The sequence below is a fragment of the Staurois parvus genome, unplaced genomic scaffold (genome assembly GCF_062004578.1).
Source record: "Staurois parvus isolate SC_StPar_1 unplaced genomic scaffold, SC_StPar_1.0 ptg002113l, whole genome shotgun sequence".
Taxonomy (NCBI): Eukaryota; Metazoa; Chordata; class Amphibia; order Anura; family Ranidae; genus Staurois; species Staurois parvus.
Genome location: NW_028319909.1, coordinates 1348584 through 1374742, shown reverse-complemented (window position 1 = coordinate 1374742; position 26159 = coordinate 1348584). Strand labels below are relative to the sequence as shown.

Genomic DNA, 26159 nt, shown 5'->3' with positions numbered 1-26159 from the left:
AGCCCTGACACACAATGCCATCCATGAGTTACACTGAAAAACAAAATATTTCATCTTTGTGACACAAATAGAATTTGCATAATAATTTGGAACACGGTGTAGTGTGTATGTGTATATATATATATATATATACACAATAATTTTTTGATACTATATAATATTTACCTATTCTGTTTTCAATATACTAAATTGTTTTCTTTTTATAATTAAATATTTTGTTTTTTTTCTACAGCGGACAATGATTAACTCATCCAGTCTAGGCTTTCAATACAACATATCTGCTAAGCCCCCAATCTTAGAGATCACAACTTCAAAAGTAATAGTCTCTCTTCTCTTATTCATCAACTTTCTCATTGGACTGATGGTCAATGCTCTTTATTTATGGGTCCTGAAGTTCCGGATGAAGCAGAGCATAAACAACGTTTGTTTTTTTTACCTCATTACCACCAATCTGGTCTTTATTCTCCTGCAGCCTTTCCTAATCATCTATGTCTTGATGGCACCCCGTTGGATTTTCGGAATGTTCTTGTGCAAAGTTTATCACTCCATGATGTCCTTCTGCCTTTTTGGTTCCGTTTTCCTTATTACCGGAGTCAGTCTTAATCGTTATTTGCTGGTCTTCTACCCCCATTGGTACATAGGACACATAAGACTATGCAATGTCTCCGCTGTTTGTTTTGGCTTGTGGGGGTCTGGCCTTCATCTGTAGCTCTCCGTATCTTCTATTTCGTGTGACCCAACAGAAGGACAACTTGACCGTCTGCTACAATGACTATACCCTCTCCGGAAAGTGGGAGGATGTGGAAGCCCAAGTCAAATGGGGGATGTTCTTCTTTAGAATTCTTCTGAGCTTTCTGCTTCCCTCTGTCATCATCACAGTTTGTCACTTCAAAATCCTCTTCAAGATAAAGAAAAACCAAAGAAGAAGCTCCACCAAACCTAACAAGGTCATCTTCCTGGCTACAGCAACGTTCCTAATTTGTTTTACCCCTTACCACGTGGCCTACGGCATGAACCTGGATAGAGGCAGATTGGAGAACGGGATGCTTCTCATACTAAAAATTGTCAGTACCTGTGCCTACAGTTGCATCACCCCGATATGTTACCTGTTCATCATGGAAGACTTTACTAAAGAGTTTAGAAAGTTTATACATTTATCTGCTCCAGTAACATCCTAATTTGTTTTAAAATGAAAGTGTATTGAAACCCAAAACATAAAATGTAATATATTGCAGATTACTAGTCTTTTCACCTTTCCTGTCCCTGGGTGGCTACGTCACTCCTCCACTGTATCTATGGGGGAGCCATGGTTGTCACCCTAGGCTGCTCTCTTGATATGGACTACAAACATGTCCCCATCTCATCTCCATTACATAGAGGCCATTTTAAGGAAGATAGGAAGGAAGATTCTTTTGTGCAGCTCGCATGAACTAGGACATTGCTGGATCAACAGATATTTGCTGAAGATTTTCTTGGGATTTTCCACCCGTTTTGGTGGTGGGTCAGTGATGGTCTGGAGAGGCATATCCATGGAGGGATGCACAGACCTTTACAGGCTAGACAATGGCACCCTGACTGCTATTAGGTAACAGGATGAAATCCTTGGACCCATTGTCAGACCCTACGCTGGAGCAGTGGGTCCTGGGTTCCTCCTGGTGGAGTGGGTCCTGGGTTCCTCCTGGTGCAGTGGGTCCTGGGCTCCTCCTGGTCCACAACAATGCCCGGCCTCATGTGGCGAGAGTATGCAGGCAGTTCCTGGAGGATGAAGGAATTGATACCATTGAATGGCCCCCACGCTCGCCTGACCTAAATCCAATAGAACACCTCTGAGATATCATGTTTCGGTCCATCCGATGCCGGCAGGTTGCACCAGGTCAAAACCCCCCCCCCCACTCTCTGCAAGTTTGGAGGTCCATACATTATTGTTCTTGAACACTTTGAATCTGGTATGGTAGAGGGGAGACTCCGCTGGAGGATATCCACTATAGAGATAATTGCCTCTCCTATTGGAATCACGAGCCGCCGCTATTTGTAGTGACCTATTTATGGGATCCTAGTGTCACCATTGGACATCGATAACCCTTTGCGATCACAACTATCTGGAAGATAAATGATTACTATAAACCAGGGGTCTCCAAATTTTCTAAACAAAGGGCCAGTTTACTGTCCTTCAGACTTTAGGGGGGCTGGACTGTGGCCATTGGGAATATAAATTGTTTTGCCGTCAGTGGGAGTAAACAATGCATCTTTTGCATTAGGAGGAGGAATAGTGCCCCATTGTTGATGTCAATGGTAGAAATAGTGCCCCATTGTTGGTGTCAATGGTAGAAATAGTGCCCCCTTGTTGGTGTCAATGGTAGAAATAGTGCCCCGTTGTTGGTGTCAATGGTAGAAATAGTGCCCCGTTGTTGGTGTCAGTGGTAGAAATAGTGCCCCGTTGTTGGTGTCAATGGTAGAAATAGTGCCCCGTTGTTGGTGTCAATGGTAGAAGTAGTGCCCTGTTGTTGGTGTCAATGGTAGAAATAGTGCCCCGTTGTTGGTGTCAATGGTAGAAATAGTGCCCCGTTGTTGGTGTCAATGGTAGAAATAGTGCCCCGTTGTTGATGTCAATGGTAGAAATAGTGCCCTGTTGTTGTTGTTGTTGATTTCAATGGCAGGAATAGTGCCTTGCATCAGTGGGAGAAAAAGTGCTTGAAGGGCCAGATAAGAGCAAGCAAAGGGCCACATCTGGCCCCCAGGCCGCAGTTTGGACACCACTGATATAAACCTCGTTGTTGATAGCAATGGTAGAAATAGTGCCCCGTTGTTGGTGTCAGTAACAGTAATTATGTCCTTTTGTTGGTTTCAGTGGCAGGAATAGTGTCTTGCATCAGTGGGAGAAAAAGTGCTTGAAGGGCCAGATAAGAGCAGGCAAAGGGCCACATCCGGCCCCTGGGCCGCAGTTTGGACACCACTGATATAAACCCTTCAGTGTAGAGGGGACATGTTAGTTTTCATTCATCATGGATATCTATCCTATCATTCACAAATATTTACAATGACCAAGTAGTTGTTTGATGGTTTACTATTACATACGGGCAGCTGTCAGTCCTAGCATAGGTCCATCTAGGCCAAGGGTAGGCAACCTGCGGCTCTCTAGCTGTTGTGGAACTACATTTCCCATGAGGCATTGCAAAGATTACAAAACTGACAGTTACAGCTATGACTTGCAGAGGCATAATGGAACTTATAGTCCTGCGGCTGTCGGGTTGCCTACCCCTGATCTGGGGGATTGTGGGGATGTTTTTAAGCATTTTGTGTGTTATTTGCTCAATAAGGAGAATTGTTTATATACTCCGGCCACAAGTATATATATATATATATATAAGGTAAAGTTTCTTTATATATATATAAAAAAAAACCCCACATAATTCTGATTGAGCGTTAAACTAATTTTTTTCTAACTTTTTTTGTTTTATTTAATATTTTGCCATCTGATATATATTTTTTTAGGATATCATATGTGCTGTGTTCTAATGATCTGCAAAAATGTGCATTCACTATGTCCGGTCTCCCCGGACCCTGCATTCACTATATCCGGTCTCCCCAGACCCTGCATTCACTATATCTGGTCTCCCCGGACCCTGCATTCACTATATCTGGTCTCCCCGGACCCTGCATTCACTATATCTGGTCTCCCCGGACCCTGCATTTACTATATCCGCTCTCCCCGGACCCTGCATTCACTATATCCGCTCTCCCCGGACCCCGCATTCACTATATCCGGTCTCCCCAAACCCTGCAATCACTATATCTGGTCTCCCCGGACCCTGCATTCACTATATCTGGTCTCCTTGGACCCTGCATTCACTATATCTGGTCTCCTTGGACCCTGCATTCACTATATCTGGTCTCCCAAGACCCTGCATTCACTATATCTGGTCTCCCCGAACCCTGCATTCACTATATCTGGTCTCCCCGGACCCTGCATTCACTATATCCGCTCTCCCCAGACCCTGCATTCACTATATCCGGTCTCCCCGGACCCTGCATTCACTATATCCGCTCTCCCCGGATCCTGCATTCACTATATCTGGTCTCCCCGGACCCTGCATTCACTATATCTGGTCTCCCCAGACCCTGCATTCACTATATCTGGTCTCCCGGACCCTGCATTCACTATATCCGGTCTCCCCGGACCCTGCATTCACTATATCTGCTCTCCCCGGACCCTGCATTCACTATATCTGGTCTACCCGGACCCTGCATTCACTATATCCGCTCTCCCCGGACCCTGCATTCACTATATCTGGTCTCCCCGGACCCTGCATTCACTATATCCGGTCTCCCCAGACCCTGCATTCACTATATCTGGTCTCCCCGAACCCTGCATTCACTATATCTGGTCTCCCCGGACCCTGCATTCACTATATCCGCTCTCCCCGGACCCTGCATTCACTATATCCGGTCTCCCCGGACCCTGCATTCACTATATCCGCTCTCCCCGGATCCTGCATTCACTATATCTGGTCTCCCCGAACCCTGCATTCACTATATCTGGTCTCCCCGGACCCTGCATTCACTATATCCGCTCTCCCCGGACCCTGCATTCACTATATCCGGTCTCCCCGGACCCTGCATTCACTATATCCGCTCTCCCCGGATCCTGCATTCACTATATCTGGTCTCCCCGGACCCTGCATTCACTATATCTGGTCTCCCGGACCCTGCATTCACTATATCCGGTCTCCCCGGACCCTGCATTCACTATATCCGGTCTCCCCGGACCCTGCATTCACTATATCTGCTCTCCCCGGACCCTGCATTCACTATATCTGGTCTACCCGGACCCTGCATTCACTATATCCGCTCTCCCCGGACCCTGCATTCACTATATCTGGTCTCCCCGGACCCTGCATTCACTATATCCGGTCTCCCCGGACCCTGCATTCACTATATCCGGTCTCCCCGGACCCTGCATTCACTATATCCGGTCTCCCCGGACCCTGCATTCACTATATCCGGTCTCCCCGGACCCTGCTTTCACTATATCTGGTCTCCCCGGACCCTGCATTCACCATATCCGGTCTCCCCGGACCCTGCATTCACTATATCTGGTCTCCCAGGACCCTGCATTCACTATATCCGGTCTCCCCGGACCCTGCATTCATTATATCCACTCTCCCTGGACCCTGCATTCACTATATCCGGTCTCCCAGGACCCTGCATTCACTATATCCGGTCTCCACGGACCCTGCATTCACTATATCTGGTCTCCACGGACCCTGCATTCACTATATCCGGTCTCCACGGACCCTGCATTCACTATATCTGGTCTCCCCGAACCCTGCATTCACTATATCTGGTCTCCCCAGACCCTGCATTCATTATATCCGCTCTCCCCGGACCCTGCATTCACCATATCCGGTCTCCCCGGACCCTGCATTCATTATATCCGCTCTCCCCGGACCCTGCATTCACCATATCCGGTCTCCCCGGACCCTGCATTCATTATATCCGCTCTCCCTGGACCCTGCATTCACCATATCCGGTCTCCCAGGACCCGGCATTCACTATATCTGATCTCCCCGGACCCTGCATTCACTATATCCGCTCTCCCCGGACCCTGCATTCACTATATCTGTCTCCCCAGACCCTGCATTCACTATATCTGTCTCCCCAGACCCTGCATTCACTATATGCGGTCTCCCCGGACCCTGCATTCACTATATCTGCTCTCCCTGGACCCTGCATTCACCATATCCGCTCTCCCTGGACCCTGCATTCACCATATCCAGTCTCCCAGGATCCTGCATTCACTATATCTGGTCTCCCTGGACCCTGCATTCACTATATCTGATCTCCCCGGACCCTGCATTCACTATATCCGCTCTCCCCGGACCCTGCATTCACTATATCTGTCTCCCCAGACCCTGCATTCACTATATATGGTCTCCCCGGACCCTGCATTCACTATATCCGGTCTCCCCGGACCCTGCATTCACTATATCTGGTCTCCCGAACCCTGCATTCACTATATCCGGTCTCCCCAGACCCTGCATTCATTATATCCGCTCTCCACAGACCCTGCATTCACCATATCCGGTCTCCCCGGACTCTGCATTCATTATATCCGCTCTCCCCGGACCCTGCATTCACCATATCTGGTCTCCCAGGACTCGGCATTCACTATATCTGATCTCCCCGGACCCTGCATTCACTATATCCGCTCTCCCCGGACCCTGCATTCACTATATCTGGTCTCCCCAGACCCTGCATTCACTATATACGGTCTCCCCGGACCCTGCATTCACTATATCTGGTCTCCCCAGACCCTGCATTCATTATATCCGCTCTCCCCGGACCCTGCATTCACCATATCCGTTCTCCCCGGACCCTGCATTCACTATATCTGGTCTCCCCGGACCCTTCATTCACTATATCTGGTCTCCCCGGACCCTGCATTCACTATATCTGGTCTCCCCGGACCCTGCATTCACTATATCTGGTCTCCCCGGACCCTTCATTCACTATATCTGGTCTCCCCGGACCCTGCATTCACTATATCTGGTCTCCCCGGACCCTGCATTCACTATATCTGGTCTCCCCGGACCCTGCATTCACTATATCTGGTCTCCCCGGACCCTGCATTCACTATATCTTGTCTCCCACAGTACACACAACAAGGAAATGCAATCATTGTAGTAACTATAAACTGCTGATTATCTTTTCTCATCAACAGTTAGAGCAGTCTTATGACTTCTATCAGTGTCCGGCAGAGCACTGTTAATCTTGTAGGAGTTTTCATTCTGCTTTGACTGTCCTATGAGGCTGCATAACCCCTGACCCTCTGTCTGGACAGTGCTTATCACATCCACCCTACCAAAGAAAAAAAAAATACTCTAGCAAGCTGCACTAAACTGAGCATGTGCAGAGTGAATCCTAGAGCTCTATTCAGCAGATGGATTGGTGACAGTAGAAGAAGGGGAGGATCAGAGAAGACAGGATCAAACAGCCTTTTTACACAATGCAGAGGATTAACTCCTTAGGTCCCACAGTGAGTATAACCAGCATGCTTCACTGCATATAGAGACTGATTGTACTGTTGGGGGTTTAGGAACACTTTCATTCGTGTGTTTTATACCTACAAAAAAAATGTTAACTAAATGTAGCTGATGTTGCTCAGGTCGATCGTTGTGCAGATTACAGGCAGATAAATCGTTTGCTCTGGCACTGGACATTAAACAGGAAATAAAAAAAAAAAAATGAAATATGGAAGCGCTTGAAACGTTGGGAGGTTTTTTTTTAGAAATCAGCAATAGGTGCCCATTATATTTTCATCGTTCTTTATCCCCAGGAAGTGCCTGTCCTCGATCGTATCAGCGAAGTAGCTTTATCGGTCATGCACAAGTGAGCAGGACGTTCTGATTGGGTTCTAAGATACTAGCAACTGCCGGAGCGGATGTTGGATCACATGATACAGAATGCTGCAGACCAGACTGGTGCCAGAAACTGACATTCCTACTCCGGCCACTTTAACCCCTCGCCTACCGGGCACTGTCACCCCCTTCCTGCCCGCTCTCACACTTTGAATGACAGTTGTGCGGTCATGCAACACTTTCACTCCCTTCCTGCCCAGGACAATTTTCAGCTTTCAGCGCTGTCGCACTTTGAACGACAATTGCGCGGTCATGCAACACTTTCATCACCATCCTGCCCAGGGCAGTTTTCAGCTTTCAGCACCGTCACATTTTGAACGACAATTGCGCAGGCATGCAACACTTTCACCCTTTTCCCGCCCTGTACAATTTTCAGCTTTCAGCGCTGTCGCACTTTGAACGACAATTGCGCGGTCATGCAACACTTTCATCACCATCCTGCCCAGGGCAGTTTTCAGCTTTCAGCACCGTTACATTTTGAACGACAATTGCGCAGGCATGCAACACTTTCACCCTTTTCCCGCCCTGTACAATTTTCAGCTTTCAGCGCTGTCGCACTTTGAACGACAATTGCACGGTCATGCAACCAAACAAAAGTTTTATCATCTTTTTGAGACAGATAGAGCTTTCTTTTGGAGGTATTTAATCACCACTGGGTTTTTTTTTTCATTTCTTGCTAAGGAAACTGAAAATGTTGAAAAAAAAAAGTTTTTTCTTAGTTTCATATGGTGTTTCATATGGTGTGGGAATGAGATGTTCATCAATATCACATAGATCTAGTGGAGACCACTTGTGCCCAGTGTCGGGACAAGGTCACGACCCCCCCCCCCCAAAAAAAAATGAGCGCACTAATTTTTATACTTTTCCCACCAAAGCATACATTTTCCTTGTAACCCACCATCCCCCTTCTAGCACAAATCCGCTACCCATCAAATGTCCCCTCTGAGCATTAATCCTTCCCCCCTCCAAATCCCACCTCCTAGTACAAATCCTCTACCCATCAAATGTCCCCTCTAGGCATTAATCCCCCCCCCTCCAAATCCCACCTCCTAGCACAAATCCTCTACCCATCAAATGTCCCCTCTGAACATTAATCCCCCCCCCTGCAAATCCCACCTCCTAGTACAAATCCTCTACCCATCAAATGTCCCCTCTGGGCATTAATCCTTCCCCCCTCCAAATCCCACCTCCTAGTACAAATCCTCTACCCATCAAATGTCCCCTCTGGGCATTAATCCTTCCCCCCTCCAAATCCCACCTCCTAGTACAAATCCTCTACCCATCGAATGTCCCCTCTGGGCATTGATCCCCCCCAGTCATCCCTACTAGAACAAGTATTTTCCCCCATATCCCTCTTTATAACACAAATCCCCTCACCTAGTATAAATCCCCCTAAAATAAATCATAATGTCACTGCCGCCCCTGAATTTCCCCCTCCGAGTACAAATCCCCCCACCCGCCCCGCCTAGTACATATCATCCCCTCAACCCGTATGGAAGAAAAATATATTTGAAATATATTTTAAAAATATTCTTCTCAAATATATTGACATATATTTGAAATGCTACAATTTTGGCCATATTCAATATATATTAAAATATATTTCAATAAAAATATATATATACTGCATGTTGAAATGCATTTTTATTACAAAATATATGAAAAATATTTTTAAAAATACATTTCAAATATACTGTATGTCTTTAAAAATACAAATCTACATCTTTGGAATGCATTTACAAATATATGTAAAAATATATGTAAAAAAACCTTTTTTATATGTTAAAAGAAAAATCTGAAGAATATATTTTGAAAAAATATATTTTTAAAAATTATTTTTAGATATTTTGTAATATATAAAAACGCATTTCAACATGCAGTATGTATATATATATATTAATTGAAATATATTTTGAAATATATTGAATAAGGCCAAAATTGCAGCATTTCAAATATATGTCAATATATTTGGAAAGAGTATTTTTAAAATATATTTCAAATATATTTTTCTTCCATGTGGGAACCCCCAGCCCCCCCCCCCCCCCACACTAGCACTAGTTCTCTTCTCCCTCCATCCCAGCACAAATATTCTCATCCCCAGCACAAATGTTTGTTACTCTGAAGCCGCCCAGGGCTGCCTCTCCTGTCCACATCTTGTTCCGGCTCTGCTTGTGCCTGTGTATAATTATATAACAATAATAATATTTTGTAAATCCTTTATATAAATAAAAATAATATACAATTATTACATTATTATACAGGACTTATATAGCGCCAACGGCTCTGCTTGTGCCTATGTATAATTATATAATAATAAAAATAATATTTTGTAAATCCTTTATATAAATAAAAATAATATACAATTGTTACATTATTATACAGGACTTCTATAGCGCCAACGGCTCTGCTTGTGCCTATGTATAATTATATCATAATAAAAATAATATTTTGTAAATCCTTTATATAAATAAAAATAATATACAATTGTTACATTATTATACAGGACTTCTATAGCGCCAATGGCTCTGCTTGTGCCTGTGTATAATTATTTTATATTAATTATAATAATTATAATATAATATTAATATGAATAATATTTTGTAAATCCTGTATATAAATAAAAATAATATACAATTATTACATTATTATACAGGACTTCTATAGCGCCAATGGCTCTGCTTGTGCCTGTGTATAATTATTTTATATTAATTATAATAATTATAATATAATATTAATATGAATAATATTTTGTAAATCCTGTATATAAATAAAAATAATATACAATTATTACATTATTATACAGGACTTCTATAGCGCCAATGGCTCTGCTTGTGCCTGTGTATAATTATTTTATATTAATTATAATAATTATAATATAATATTAATATGAATAATATTTTGTAAATCCTGTATATAAATAAAAATAATATACAATTATTACATTATTATACAGGACTTCTATAGCGCCAATGGCTCTGCCTGTGCCTGTGTATAATTATATAATATGAATAATATTTTTTCAATCCTGTATATAAATAAAAATAATATACAAGACTTATATATACAGTTTACACAGCGCTTTACAAAATAAAGGTAAACAGTAGAGTTGCAATATAACTGAAGACAAGGGGACTGGAGGGCTCTGCTCGTGAAATCTTACAACTGAAATGGAAGGGGAAGAGACACAGAAGGTAATAACTGTGTGGGGATGAGTTGTTCCAAAATGTAAGATTCAATTTCTAGCTACAGGTGGAATAGGCTTCCCTAAAGGGATGAGTTTTCAGAGATCCCTTAAAGGTGGACAGAGTTGGAGATAGCCAGACCGGTTGGGTTAAGTAGTTCCAGGGGAAGGGAATGCCTCTGGAGAAGTCCTGGAGCATGGCATAGATGGGAGGTGGCGATGAGAGAGCTGGAGGTCTTGGGAGGAGCAGAGTGGACATTTTGCATGATATTAAGTGAAAGCAGAACGACCAAAACCACTAAGGAAAAAAAAAGCTGCTCTGCTAAGAAAGATATGAAAGGGGAAGTCCTCGATGTCCAGTATTCGTTCTATTATCTATCAGTTACAACTTGTGACACGCAGGAGGGTTGCTTTCTGTAAGAAGATTCTGTGATCGGATGAAGGAGACAACATCGACTTGCTGAGATGCTCCGTGAAACAGGTAACTTTTTTGGCTTTAAAATTCTGAAATTTAAGAGGAAATGTTAGGATCAGGGGCGGACTGACAACTCATGGGGCCCCCGGGCAATAGGGGATCATGGGGCCCCTGTGTCCTTGCCCAAACTCAAAAAAGCCTATGAAAAAGGTACCAGGGGCATCTCATGGGGCCCCCTACTGACCCCGGGCCCTCGGGCAGTGCCCGAGTTTCCCAATGGTCAGTCCAGCCCTGGTTAGGAGTCATCCTACCTGTGTGAGAAGCCTCATATAAAAGCTGCCATTCTCAGATTCCCCGGCTGCCTATCAGTTCCAGAGCCGTGCTGTCTCGAGTCATGCCAATTCATTTTAGCACTTCTGCCCAGAAGTGGATATATCCTGCTTGGGTTACAAAGAGCAGCAGCTTCCATCTAAGGCTTCTACACAGAAATTTTGCTTTCTGAGCCTCCCCTTTAAAAACTTCAGCTTTGGAAGGTTTTACCCCCCCCCCCCCCCCACCTTCATAACCAAACCATTTTTTGCTGTTTAGCACTGCGCTACTTTAACTGGTATTTGCGCAGTCATGCAACGCTGTACACAAATGAAATTTTTATCATTTTTTCACAAAAATAAGCTCTCTTTTTTTTGGGTATTTGATCATCACTGGGTTTTTTATTCTTTGCAATATAAATGAAAAACATCGAAAAAAAAAGTTTGGGAAATAAAAACAATATTTATTACTTTCTGCTATAAAACATATCCAATAAAAAAATTTAAAAATTCAAATTTCTTCAAAAAATGTATTCTGCTACAGGTCTTAGATAAAGAAAATCCCAATAAGTGTATATTGATTGGTTTGCATGAAAGCTCTAACATCTACAAACGATGGAATATATACTGAAATGTGTATTTATTGTTTGTTATACTATTAATGGTAGTGATCAGAGACTTATAGCAGGACTGCGATAGTATGGTGGGTAATCTGACACTAACTGATGCTGGGAGGGAGAACTGATTAACTGCCACTGACATCTCCAGTGACTCTAATACAGTGATCAGTGCTAATACTGTACACTGTCACTGTACTAATGACACTGAGTGGGAAGGGGTTAACCTCTAGGGTGATCAAGGGGTTAAATGTGTGCCTAACTCTGTGTAATGTGTGCTGATTTTACTAATAGATCTCTAAGTTTCTCATCCCTGCAATGCAGAGAGATGGCTCCCTCTGTACAGAGCTCTGTGTTGAATGCCAGCACAGAGCTCAGGGCTGTGAATTATTGGCCGGGACTTGCTGACAGGCTCCCGCTGTGTACAAACACAGCAGATGACAGCCAGGGGGGGCTACGCATGCATGTGACCTATGCCCAGAAGTAGCTAGCAATATACGGGTCCATCGCTGTGCCTACACTGGCTGTCCGTCTGCAGTACATTGCGTGTGGGCGGGACGTGGTTAAAGAAAGCCTGTACTGAATGAAAATGGAGGTGACGTTTGCTGACTTCTCCTTCTAAAAATGCCTGCTGCCTGGCTGAGCTGTTGGCTTGGATATGTTCGCAGTCAATAACCTGAAAGACGTACGGCAATGTGACTTTCTGATCTGCAGCATGTTCCAGGACAGCGACTCAGGACTTAGGAGAGCTACAGGCGGCCAGGCAATGGCGTCCCATAAATGTCTCAGTACATGGCTCCCTATGGGTAGATCCCTCCCTCTTTACCTCCCTCTCTCTTTCTTCCCTCTCACCCACTCTCCCTTCCTCCCTCTCTCTCTCCCTCCCTCTCTCTCTCCCCCCTCTCTCTCTCCCCCCTCCCTCTTCCTCTCTCTACCCCTCCCCCCTCCCACTCTCTCCTCCCCCCTCTCTCTCTCTCCCTCTCTCTCTCTCTCTCTCTCTCCCTCACTCTCTCTCTCCCTCTCTCATTCTCCCCTCTCCTTCTCTCTTTCTCTTTCTCTTCCTCCCTCACTCTCTTTCCCCTCCCTCCCCCCTATTTCTCTCTCCCTCCCTCTCCCCCCTGCCTCTCTCCCCCCTCTCTCTCTCTCCTTCCCTCCCCCCTCTCTCTCTCACCCCTCCCTCACGCTCTCTCCCCTCCCTCTTTCTCCCCCCCCCTCTCTATCACCCCCCTCCCTCACTCTCTCCTCTCCCCCCCCCCACTCTCTCTCTCTCCCTCCCTCTCATTCTCCCCCTCTCCCTCTCTCTTTCTATCCCCTGTCCCCTCCCTCTTTCCCCCTCTCATCCTCACCCTCTCCCTCCCCCCCCTTTCTCTCTCCCTTCCTCCCTCTCTCCCCTCCCGCTTTCTCTCCCTCTCCCCCCTCTCTCTACCCCTGCCTCCCTCTCACCCTCTGTCTCTCCCTCCTCTCTCTCTTGCCCCCCTCTCTCTCTCCCCTCCCCTCTCTCTCTCCCTCTCTCCTCCCTTCCTCTCTCCTTCTCCCCCTCTCTTTCTCTCCTCTCCCACCTCTCTCATCCTCCCCCTCTCTCTTTCTCTCCTCCCCCCCTCCCCCCCTCTGTCTCTCTCACCCCCTCCCTCACTCTCTCTATCTCTCCCCCTCTCATCCTCCCCCTCTAACTTTCCATCCCTCCTCTTTCTCTCTCTCTCTCTCTCTCTCCTCTCCCCCCTCTCTCCCTTTCCCTCCCCTCTCTCCCTCCCCTCTCTCCTTCCCTCTCTCTCCTTTTCTCCCCTCTCTCTCTCTTTCTCTCCTCCCCCCCTCTCTCTCCCCACCTCCCTCACTCTCTACCCCCCCTCTCCTCTCCCCCCCTCTCACCCCTCTCACTCTCCCTCTTTCCTTATCTCCCTCTCCCCCCTCTCTCTCTCTCCCCCCCTTCATCACACCCCTCTCACCCCCCCCCCCTCTCTTTCTCATTTCTTTGTGATTTTTTTTTACCAAAGAAAATTATTTTTCTCCAAAAAGTCCCAAAAACACTGGCTTGCTGTGTTTTACCAAGTTTTGCTGCATTTATCAGCCTTAGAGCCTTTGTACAGCTAAAAAACTCCTCTAGAAACTCATTAGTTCTGTTTTTTTCCCAGCCAAAAAAATGTGCAGCCTGTGTGTGTATGGACCCATAGGATAACATGCTGCGGAGTTTACTGACTAGACAAAAACGCCAAAAGCCAAAAATAGCCGATTTAAAAAGTCCCGTGTGCGTGAGGCTGAACTATACACACAGGGGTTGTTTTACTAAAGGCAGACAGACAGTGAACTAAGCAAATTGCAGTTGCTCCAGAGCTTAGTAAATGAAAAAAAGCTTCCCTTTGTCAAGAATACCCAATCACATGCAAGGAAAATTTAAAAAAAAAAGCATTTTTGCTTGCACCTGATTGGATGATGAAAGTCAGCAGAGTTTCTGCACATTTACTAAACTCTGGTGCAACTGCACTTGCAAAGTGCACAGTCTATTTGGTTTTATAAATCCACCCCATAATGCTGCAGCGGTTGCAACAATGTTGCATTCTGTTTGCTATGATTGTCTTCAGGGGCGGACTGACAACTCATGGGGCCCCTGGGCAATGGGGGATCAAGGGGCCCCTGTGACCTCGCCCACAGTCAAACCACACCCTATGAAAGGCTCCAGGGACATCTCATGGGCCCCCTACTGACCCCGGGCCCTCGGGCATGAATGGTCAGTCCGCCCCTGGTTGTCTTAATCTGAATTGAATGAGACATAGGGGGAGATTTACTAAAACTGGAGCACTCAGAATCTGGGAGCCAATCAGCTTCTCACTTCAGTTTGTTCAATGAAGCTTCGGCAATAAAACCTGGAAGCTGATTGGTTTCTGTGCAGAGCTGCACCAGACATAGTAAATGGACCTCATAGTGAACTAAGTGGAGTTGCTCCATCTGCACACAGATCATATCCAGGGGCGGACTGACAACTCATGGGGCCCCTGGGCAATGGGGGATCAAGGGGCCCCTGTGTCCTCACCCACACCCAAAAAAACCTATGAAAGGCTCCAGGGGCATCTCATGGAACCCCTTACTGACCCCGGGCCCTCGGGCATGAGTGGTCAGTCCACCCCTGGTTGTCTTAACCTGAATTGAGTGAGACATAGGGGGGAGATTTACTAAAACTGGAGCACTCAGAATCTGGGAGCCAATCAGCTTCTCACTTCAGTTTGTTCAATGAAGCTTCGGCAATAAAACCTGGAAGCTGATTGGTTTCTATGCAGAGCTGCACCAGACTTAGTAAATGGACCTCATAATGAACTAAGTGGAGTTGCTCCATCTGCACACAGATCATATCCGGGGGCGGACTGAGAACTCATGGGGCCCCCGGGCAATAGGGGATGATGGGGCCCCTGTGTCCTTGCCCAAACCCAAAAAAGACTATGAAAAAGGTACCAGGAGCATCTCATGGGGCCCCCTACTGACCCCGGGCCCTCGGGCAGTGCCAGAGTTTCCAAATGGTCAGTCCGCCCCTGATCATATCATATCCTTGACTCACCCTGGATAACATCGGCTTTTGAGCTTCGGGGTCACTATCTGTCATCAGATATCACTGAGTGTTGGAGTCTTATGCAGGCCACACATGGGTCCAATTCTGAACAAATTTTCTTTAGAAAATCGGAAATTTAGTGCATTTTGCAATACGATGGCGCCACCATTGATTTAGAAATTCCACCAACCAAGCCTTCAATTTCTCCTCGTGTTGCTACAGAAAAGAATTTTCGTGGCCAAGAATTTTCTTTTCTTTCCAGGTCACAGCTTTATATTTCTTTCACGATTCTCCCATCATTGATTTGAAATTCGTTCATTTTTTAAAAAAATTTCCAATATGCCCTATCACTCAAATTCGATGGTCACACGAAAATCGCCCATTTCTATGGTGCAAAATTCGAACAAAAATTCTTAGAAAAGATTTTCGAAAGAAAATTCTTTCGGAATTCGACGCGTGTGTGGCCGGCTTAAATCAGCATTGCACCTATTTATGGCTGTACTCCCCTACACGAGACACACTACCTGATACCAGGGGTGGACTGACAACTCATGGGGCCCCCGGGCAATAGGGGATCATGGGGCCCTTGTGTCCTTGCCCACACTCAAAGCACACCCAAAAAAGCCTATAAAAGGTACCAGAGGCATTTCATGGGGCCCCCTACTGACCCCGGGCCCTCGGGCAGTGCCCGAGTGCTCGAATGGTCAGTCCGCCCCTACCTGATACTATATATGTGGAGTCATGATTTACTCCTCGGGAGAATATGTTATGTGCACACATATACCGCCCATCTTGTGGACTTAGCCATTGTGTAGAGCCATCTGGGTGATTTTTTACAGTGGCAGGAATATACTGGCTATATAGTCTGCTTGTACCTGTACATCGCTGGCCCCTTCTGGGTACAGGGCCCCCGCCTGCCGACTTCTGCTGTGACTCTACAAAGCGGGAGTTTGTCAGCAGGTCCCAGCAAATGATTCATTGGCTGTGTCCAATCACAACCCAGGATCTGTATAGAAGGAACAATCTCTCTGTTTCTTCTCCCTGCAAAGCAGGGGGAAGAAACAAGATTTTTATAAAAAAAAGCAGCACATATTACACAAATGAATACTCGTTAGGCACACACTTAACCCCTTGATTACCCAAGATGTTAACCCCTTCCCAGCCAGTGTCATTAGTACAGTGATAGTCAATATATGTAAGTTAGTGAGCGCACTCTGAAAAGCGACCAATGCACTAAAAGGAACCACAAAACCTTCCTACTAGAATCATAAAACAGGGAGTGCAGCACTCCCTGTTTTATGATTCTAGTACAGTGATAGTGTATAGTAATAATTAACCACTTGCCCTCCAGAGGATTTACCCCCCTTCCTGACAAGGCCATTTTTTCCGATACGGCGATGCGTTACTTTACCTGACAATTGCGCGCTCATGCAATGCTGCACCCAAATGAAATGTATGTGGTTTTTTTTCCCCACAAATGGAGCTTTCTTTTGGTGGTATTTGATCGCCTGTGCGGTTTTTATTTTTTGTGCTATATAAAAAAAAAAAAGACCGACAATTTTGAGAAAAAACAATATTTTGACTTTTTGCTATTAAATATGCGTGGTTTTTATTTTTTGTGCTATATATATATAAAAAAAAAGACCGACAATTTTTAGAAAAAAACTATATTTTTGCCTTTTTGCTATTAAACATGTGCGGTTTTTATTTTTTGAGCTATATATAAAAAAAAAAAAGACTGACAACTTTGAGCAAAAAAAATATATTTTTGACTTTTTGCTATTAAATACGCGCGGATTTTATTTTTTGTGCTATATATAAAAAAAAAAGACCGACAATTTTGATAAAAAAAAAAAACTATATTTTTGACTTTTTGCTATTAAGCATGTCCAGTAAAAAAAATTTGAAAATCAAATTTCGTCATAAATTTATGCCAAAATGTATTCTGCTCCATGTCTTTGCTGAAAAAAATCCCAATACATGTAAATTAATTGGTTTACATGAAAGTTATAGCATCTGCAAACGGCGGTATATACACTGGATTTCTTTTTTTTTTATACTAGTCAAGGCGGCGATCAGCAACTTATAGTGGGACTGCGGTGGGTATTCTGACACTGGGGGGGGAACTGACTTAGTGTCACTGACGTCCCCAGTGACGCCAATTCAGTGATCAGTGCTAATAAAAAGCACTGACACTGTACTAATGGCACTGAGCAGGAAGAGGTTAACATTTGGGGCGATCAAAGGGTTAACTGTGTGCTGTGTCTGTTTTACTGTGTCAGCATGCTGCTTTGTATGGCTCTGAGTTTATTTTTACTGGAACTCCTGAACGGGTGGAAGTGGGGTGGATTGGAATAGGATGAGAGACAGGGTCTGAATATAGCAAGAGATGCTGGATTCTTTATCCTTTGCACTGTAGTATCCTTCTAAACCCTGTCTGTCACATTCTTTTTTTATGCAGATGATACCATGACAGACCTGCATGTGAACATATCCGCTGGAACATCTTACCCAGAAGTTACGACCCCAAATTTAATAGCAGCTTTCATCTTGATCCTCACATTTATCTTCGGACTTATCACAAATTCCCTTTACATTTGGGTCCTCAGGTTCAGGATGGTGCAGAATGTCAACACCATTTGGTTCTTCCACCTCATCATCACCAATCTTATTTTTACCGTGGACATGCCCATTATAGCAACCTATGTCCTGAGAAATCCCGGGTGGACCTTAGGATCCTTCATGTGTAAGATGAACAATGCCTTGATAGAAATGTGTGCACACGCCGCCGTCTTCTTCCTCATGGCCATAAGCTTTGAACGTTTTCTCTTGGTGTTTCACCCAGTCTGGCACCGAAAACACGTAACACCACTCCGGGCTTATATGGTTTGCTTGTCTCTGTGGGGGTTGGCTGTCCTATGCAGCTCCCCATATCTCGTGCTTTGTAATGTACAACAAGATAGGAACATCACAGTATGCTGTGCGGAGTTCACCATCTCTAGGGATGAAGGCCATCTAGAGAAGCTTGAACCATCGACCCAGTGGGTTCTGTACTTCTTCCACCTATCGATGAGTTTTCTCCTTCCTTTCTCTATTATGGTCCTTTGCTATCTCCGAATAGCCTTCAGACTTAAACTGGAGGAGATGCCCAAGACTAACAAGCCGTATAAGCTGATAAGTGTTGTCATAGCCTCGTTCTTCATCTACTGGATGCCCTACCATATACGGAATGGAATGATTCTGGAGAAAGAAAAATTCCGAGAGGAAATCCTACAGACTTTGCTCATGCTCACGACATGTTTTACCTGTATTAACTGCTGTTTCACACCAATGCTTTACCTATTCATTGTGGACAGCTTCAGCAAGGAGCTCAAGAAATCCATACAGTGTTGCATTTGCTTAGTTAAATAGTGTTCCCCTTGCTTCCTTCTTTTTTCAATATACCTGTTTTTTTTTCTCCAATGATGGAGAAAACTCATAACCATGGTCAGTCGCTAGGCCTGAACACTGTCAAATGAAGGAGGACAGATGATCAACCCTGTGAAAGCTCATAACCATGGTCAGTCACTAGGCCTGAACACTGTCAATGAAGGAGGACAGATTATCAACCCTGTGAAAGCTCATAACCATGGTCAGTCGCTAGGCCTGAACACTGTCAATGAAGGAGGACAGATTATCAACCCTGTGAAAGCTCATAACCATGGTCAGTCACTAGACCTGAACAATGTCAAATGAAGGAGGACAGATTATCAACCCTGTGAAAGCTCATAACCATGGACAGTCACTAGGCCTGAACACTGTCAACGGAGGACAGATTATCAACCCTGTGAAAGCTCATAACCATGGTCAGTCACTAGACCTGAACAATGTCAAATGAAGGAGGACAGATTATCAACCCTGTGAAAGCTCATAACCATGGTCAGTCACTAGGCCTGAACACTGTCAATGAAGGAGGACAGATTATCAACCCTGTGAAAGCTCATAACCATGGTCAGTCGCTAGGCCTGAACACTGTCAATGAAGGAGGACAGATTATCAACCCTGTGAAAGCTCATAACCATGGTCAGTCACTAGGCCTGAACACTGTCAACGGAGGACAGATTATCAACCCTGTGAAAGCTCATAACCATGGTCAGTCACTAGACCTGAACAATGTCAAATGAAGGAGGACAGATTATCAACCCTGTGAAAGCTCATAACCATGGACAGTCACAAGGCCTGAACACTGTCAAATGAAGGAGGACAGATTATCAACCCTGTGAAATCTCCAACACAAAGCTTACACAGGGTTTGGATGGCAGAAGAACAAAGCAGTGGAGGATCATAGGAAAGATAAGTGGACCGATAGGTGGGCTTTAAAGAGACCCTCTCACTTTGTTATGAATGCGAATGAGACTGTTCGTCAGATCAAAGTCTGTGGATCTGGAGAGCTAAAGCTCAGTCTACAGGCCCAGCTGAATCAGCCCACCATGGCCTGGTGTAGATTTTATATTAGTGAGATACAAGGCTCCTTATCTACAGTCATCCATTCTAACAATGATTCAGTCTTAACCAGTATCTGTATGTCCTAAAACATTACAACGTCTTTGTTTAGAAAGCTTACTGTACACGTTCAATAAATTGCATCACTTCATCTTGAAATCTTTCATTTCCTCTCTTAAAAAAAGAAAATATAAATATAAAAAGGGGCATAATTAACCACCTCTGTGCAAAATCTTAGATATTTAAAGTGATTGTAAACCCTCGCTGTGTAAAACAAGCCATTCAATTTGAAATAGAAATGGAAGGCAAAACATTTGTGCATAGATATAAAAAACATTATAAATACCTTTTTCCTCCTTTTTTTTATGTGATCGCATTTCCTCTGTTCTCAGCTGCTTAAGAGCTGGGGGAGGAGAAACAGAAGAACACTGGTCTTCCTAGTGAATGGCTGTGCAGGGGGTGGGGTGTCAGCACAAGTCTGACCATTGGAGGAGAGCAGGCTGGGTTCACGGCTAGAGAACTGACCACGCTGTGTTCTCCTGCTTAGCATGGTCAACAGGAGATTTTTTCATACAAGTACATGGTACAGGCAGGCACAGATCAGGGATATGAAATGCCGGGTTTACATACTCTTTAGGCTCCATTCACATTTGTGCAACTTCAAAATCATGCGATTTCATTGCGACTTTGCAGTGTGACTTGATGCAGCTTTGACATGACTTTGATGTGACTTTGACGTGTCTTTGGATGAGTTCGACTTTGACCAAAAGCAGTTTACCCAAAGCTACAGGACATAAGGACAGTGTGAGTACATCTACACCCATGGGGCCTACAAGGGAGAGGGCTGCTAGGTGCTATACCCAACCAGTTCTCCCTGGGACAGTGTTACAAGTCTGTTCTAGAATCTCTTGCTCTGTAATAATCTACAAAGACAGCCAGGTGGATGGGCAGTTTCTAGCTTGAGTCTGAAGAGGTTCATATAGAGCAGGGACCAAGTGCTTCTCATGTAGACTGTGTTACTGATATGTCCAGAGACTGATTCCACTCTGGAGGGAGTAGAAAGTCCAGGATCCATCATTTTTGTACAGAATTTAGGAGGTTTGTCCTCAGAGGTATTGTTTTAAGTAAAGTTTGCCATCCTATACTATATTGCCAAAAGCATTGGGCCGCCTGCCTTTCCACACACTTTAATGAACTTTAATGGCCTCCCAGTCTTAGTCTGTAGGGTTCATTATTGAGTTGGCCCCGCCCTTTGCAGCTATAACAGCTTCAACTCTTCTGGGAAGGCCATCCACAAGGTTTAGGAGGGTGTCTATGGGAAGGTTGGACCATTCTTCCAGAAGCACATTTGTCAGGTCAGGCACTGATGTCGGGGGAGGAGGCCTGGCTCACAGTCTCCGCTCTAATTCATCTTAAAGGTGTTCTATGGGGTTGAGGTCAGGACTCTGTGCAGGCCAGTCAAGATCCTCCAAACTTGCTCATCCATGTCTTTATGAACCTTGCTTTGGTAACCTTGCTCTCCTGGTAACAGCCAAACCCAGACACGTCCATCGGATTGCCAGACAGAGAAGTGTGATTGGTCACTCCAGAGAACACGTCTCCACTGCTCTAGAGTCTAGTGGTGGCGTGCTTTACACCACGGCATCGGACGCTTTATATTGCACTTGGTGATGTAAAGCTTAGATGCAGCTGCTCGGCCATGGAAACTCATTCCATGGAGCTTTCTACGCACTGTTGTTGTGCTAATCTGAAGACCACATGATGTTTGGAGGTCTTCAGCTATTGACTCTGCAGACAGTTGGTGACTTCTGCGCACTGTGCGCTTCAGCATGCGCTGACCCCGCTCTGTCATGTGACGTGGCCTACCACTTGGTGACTGAGTTGCTGTTGTTCCCATTTGATTCCACTTTGTTATAATCCCACTAACAGTTGAGCGTGGAATATTTAGTAGCCAGGAAATGTCACGGATGGACTTATTGCACAGGTGACAACCTATCACGGGACCATGCTTGGAGTCACTGAGCTCCTGAGAGCGACCCATTCTTTCACCAGTGTTTGTAGAAGCAGTCTGCATGCCTAGGGGCTTGATTGTATACACCTGTGGCCATGGAGGGGATTGGAACACCTGAATCACATGATTTGGAGGGCTGGCCCAATACTTTTAGCAATATACTGTATATACCCCTAGACCAGGGGTCTCCAGCTGTTGTGGAACTACATTTCCCATGAGACATTGCAAAACTGATAGTTACAGCTATGATTTGCAGAGACATGATGGAACTTGTAGTCCTGCAGCAGCTGGAGAGCCGCAGGTTGCCCACCCCTGCCCTAAACCCTATCCAAGTTGTTTACCCCAAAAAAACCAGCAAAAAACAAACCCATGGGCTGGTCACTGACTCTGAATGGAAGTTGGGAAATGAGTGTTGCCTGGCTGTGTAGAGATAAGGGGGACCCAAAACCAACTCCCAAGAGGGCAGCGCTACACATCTACAGTAGCATAAATTCCAGTATATATACCATAGTTTGTAGACATTTTAACTGTCGCACAAACCAAATAATTGTTGGAGATACAACAGCATGTACTATATAGTATTGTGTGTTAATATCACTTGACCAGTAGATGGCACTGTACACTAAGGTTACCAGTTGTACATATGTGTAAAACTTGTTGGTTCTCTCACTTCCTATTCCTCTTTTTTTCTCTCTCTTCAAAACCAAGATGTCTGCTGAAATGTGTTCTGTATGTTTGCAACTTAAGCCACACAAGTAAAACAGTGTTCTGCCTCATCACAAGCTACCAGTGTCTTCTCTAACACATAACCAACAATAATATACACATAGTGGGATTTTTTTTTAAGCAAATACATGTAGTAGAATCAGTCTGACCTAAATGTATGAAGAAAAATAAAAAAAAGAATGAAATTAAATTAAAGAATAGCAGAACGTAATTTGTTTTTTTTTTTAGTTTTTGGTCTTTTTTCATTTATATAACAATAAATTAAAAAAAACAGTGGTGATCAAATACCACCACCAAAAGAAAGCCGTATTTGTGTGAAAAAAAATTATATAAATTTAATTTGGGTATACTGTAGTGAACGCACAATTGCCAGTTAAAGTAGCGCAGTGCTGCATAGCAAAAAATAGCCATGAAGGAGGAAAAACCGTCCAGAGGTCAAGTAGTTAAACCAACTTTGTTGCTGGATTAAAAATTGTAGCAAGGCATTACCTTCAAAAGATTCAAAAGAATTTGCACATGTAATACTTCCTGTGAGCTCTGTGGTTCCTTCTGCTGACCTCTACATCGGTACTGTGTCTTGTAGTGGCGTAAAAATTCTGAAGGACCCTCTGCACACTGGTATATACCCTTTCAAGCAAACTATGCAACAAATAGAGATATTTGGTTCACACATATTGCAATACATGTTTAAGCTGGCCAACTGCGTCAAAGTAATCCCTCTATGGCCAGTCCTACTCTGCCCTGCCTACGCAAGTGCTACTGTGGACACAATGCTAACATAGGGGAAAAGACACAATGGGGAGAGCTACAAGGTTCAGGTCTGGCTACTGACCCAACAATACAACAAACAAGAGATCCCTGTGCTCAAATCCATACAGCTAGTGCATGCATTTATCCATCAGGTGCTAAAGGGGTGTAACCACATTAACTCTAGAAATTCTGAAGGACCCTCTGCACCTGAACCTTGTAGCTCTCCCCATTGTGTCTTTTCCCCTATGCTAGCATTGTGTCCACAGTAGCACTTGCGTAGGCAGGGCAGAGTTCATTCACAGGAGCGTGGCTTGGGTGGCTATGCAACAAATAGGGATATTTGGTTCACACATATTGCAATACATGTTTAAACTGGCCAACTGCGTCAAAGTAATCCCTCTATGGCCAGGAGGGAGGGCTGCTGGAGACACCCCCCACTAAGCTAATACACATAAACATACATCCCATAATAGTTTGCTCCCAAGCAAGACACGCAATAGAACAATGGGATGCAACCACATGGCATTAAACAATCAACAACCCCCCACCCCAATATTAGGACAGATCACCCTGTACCCCTAACAGGCACAGGGTGACTTACACATAATAGGGATATGGGGAGCTGAGACAGGGGTCTCCCCACCTCCCTAAAGTGAGATGGGTTCCATGGGCCCCCCACTCAAAGTGACTCCCGTCACATACAGCCATCCACTCCTGTGAATGCCCTGCCTGTGGCTCTCCGGCTGAGGGGAGCATTTTTTAACTCTAGGCATATATATTGTCTAATTAAAGTGATTCTAAAGGTTGTAAATAAAAAAAACACAAAAAAATGTTATACATACCTGATCTGTGCAATGGTTTCTTCTATGGGGGCACTCGATCAGGCTCACTCCCAAGCCACGCTCCTGTGAATGAACTCCCCTCCCCCCACTCTCTCCTAATTGGCTCAAATAGCAGCAGGAGCCATTGGCTCCCATTGCTGTCAATCACAACCAGTGAGCCATAAGGAGGCAGTGTGTGGGGGGGGGGGTGGAGAGTTCATTCACAGGAGCGGGGCTTGGGAGTGATCAAGTACCATCATAGAAGAGGACTTGGGAGAGATGCTGCTCTCATGCTCATTGCTGGATTGAGATGGGGATCAGGAAGGGCTTTTTTCTCAGTGGGAACGCAGGGGAACACAGTTCTGGCACCTCCAGCACTGAATGTATGTAATAGCAAGGGGTGCTGGAGTGTGCTGGAGGGTCTATTGTTGCTGGCTGCTGGGGGATATATTGTCATTGAAGGGGATCCATTTTTTGTGTGGTGGTCTATTGTTTCTGGGGAGATCTAGTGTTGCTGGTTGGGAATCTATTGTTGGTGGCAGTCAATTGTTGCTGGAAGGGATCTACTGTTGAGGGAGGGGTCTGTTGTCTATTCTTGCTGGCTGCTGGAGAGTCTATTGATTCTGGCTGCTTGGAAATCTGTTGTAGCTGCTGGGCATCTATTGTTGCTCAGTTGGCATTTTGTTTTTGTAGCTGCTTGGGGTCTATTGTTGCTGGGGGGCTGTCTATTGCTGGTGGCTGTGGGGGATCTATTTTCTGCTTTTCATGTTATCACTAACAAATTCCATACAAATTATTTAGCACCACAAAATGATACTTGGCTCTGTATTCCCTAAAAGGAGAGGTACTGGGAGGTGGGTAGGGGGTGGAACCAAGGGACGGTGCTCAGAGGTGGGTAAGGGGTGGAACCAAGGGACGGTGCTCAGAGGTGAGTAGGGGGTGGAACTAAGTGATGGTGTGCAAAGGTGGGTAGGGGGTGGAAACAAGGGACGGTGCTCAGAGGTGGGTAGGGGTGGAACCAAGTGACGGTTCTTAGTGGTGGGTAGGGGGTGGAATCAAGTGACGGTGCGCAGAAGTGGGTAGGGGGTGGAACCAAGGGACATTGCTTAGAGGTGGGCAGGGGGTGGAATCAAGTGATGGTGCTCAGAGGTGGGTAGGGGCTGGAACCAAGTGATGGTGCTCAGAGGTGGGTAGGGGTGGAACCAAGTGACGGTTCTTAGTGGTGGGTAGGGGGTGGAATCAAGTAATGGTGCTCAGAGGTGGGTAGGGGCTGGAACCAAGTGATGGTGCTCAGAGGTCGGTAGGGGGAAGAACCAATTGATGGTGCTCAGAGGTTGGTAGGGGGGTGAACCAATTGATGGTGCTCAGAGGTGGGTAGGGGGTAGAACCAATTGATGGTGCTCTGAGGTGGGTAGGGGGTAGAACCAAGTGATGGTGCTCAGAGGTGGGTAGTGGTTGGAACCAAGGGACGGTGCTCAGAGGTGGGTAGGAGGTGGAACCAAGGGAGGGTGCTCAGAGGTGGGTAGGGGGTGGAGACAAGGGGTGAACAGAAGGGGGGAGTACCTGCACATATCTTTGAGAAAAAAAGCCCTGGGCTCAGGTAAGTATATCTGACCTAACCAACAGCAGCTTACTGAAACACATTTGTACAGTAAAAGTGTAAAACGAATGTATACATCACATGTATGAAAACAAATCTGATAAATGAAAGAAACATGAATTTGATTGGCTGGCTGCCTCAGCCTGATCAGTCAATCACTGCCTCACTGACCCACCCCCAACCATGGCTCAGATCCAGTAAGGCTCCGTTCACACCTATGCAGTTTGCTTTTTGTCCGTTTTGCGGTGCTTTTCGCAGTTTGTTTTCCTACACGTGTTTTTAATGCATTTTTTGA

The 26159-nt window shown here is 45.1% G+C and overlaps 2 protein-coding genes across 2 annotated transcripts; both read left to right on the top strand.

Annotated features, from left to right (window-relative positions):
- The first annotated feature begins 659 nt into the window (after positions 1–659).
- Positions 660–1178, top strand: LOC149432705 (putative G protein-coupled receptor 33). Its single transcript, XM_089665020.1, has one exon. The coding sequence runs from the start codon at positions 660–662 to the stop codon at positions 1176–1178; it is 519 nt and encodes a 172-aa protein (XP_089521146.1).
- Positions 1179–10712: 9534 nt separating this feature from the next.
- Positions 10713–20115, top strand: LOC149432704 (putative G protein-coupled receptor 33). The gene is made up of 2 exons (XM_089664993.1): positions 10713–11080; positions 17936–20115. The coding sequence occupies exons 1-2, from the start codon at positions 11065–11067 to the stop codon at positions 18883–18885; spliced, it is 966 nt and encodes a 321-aa protein (XP_089521119.1). The 5' UTR covers positions 10713–11064; the 3' UTR covers positions 18886–20115.
- Positions 20116–26159: the final 6044 nt, after the last annotated feature.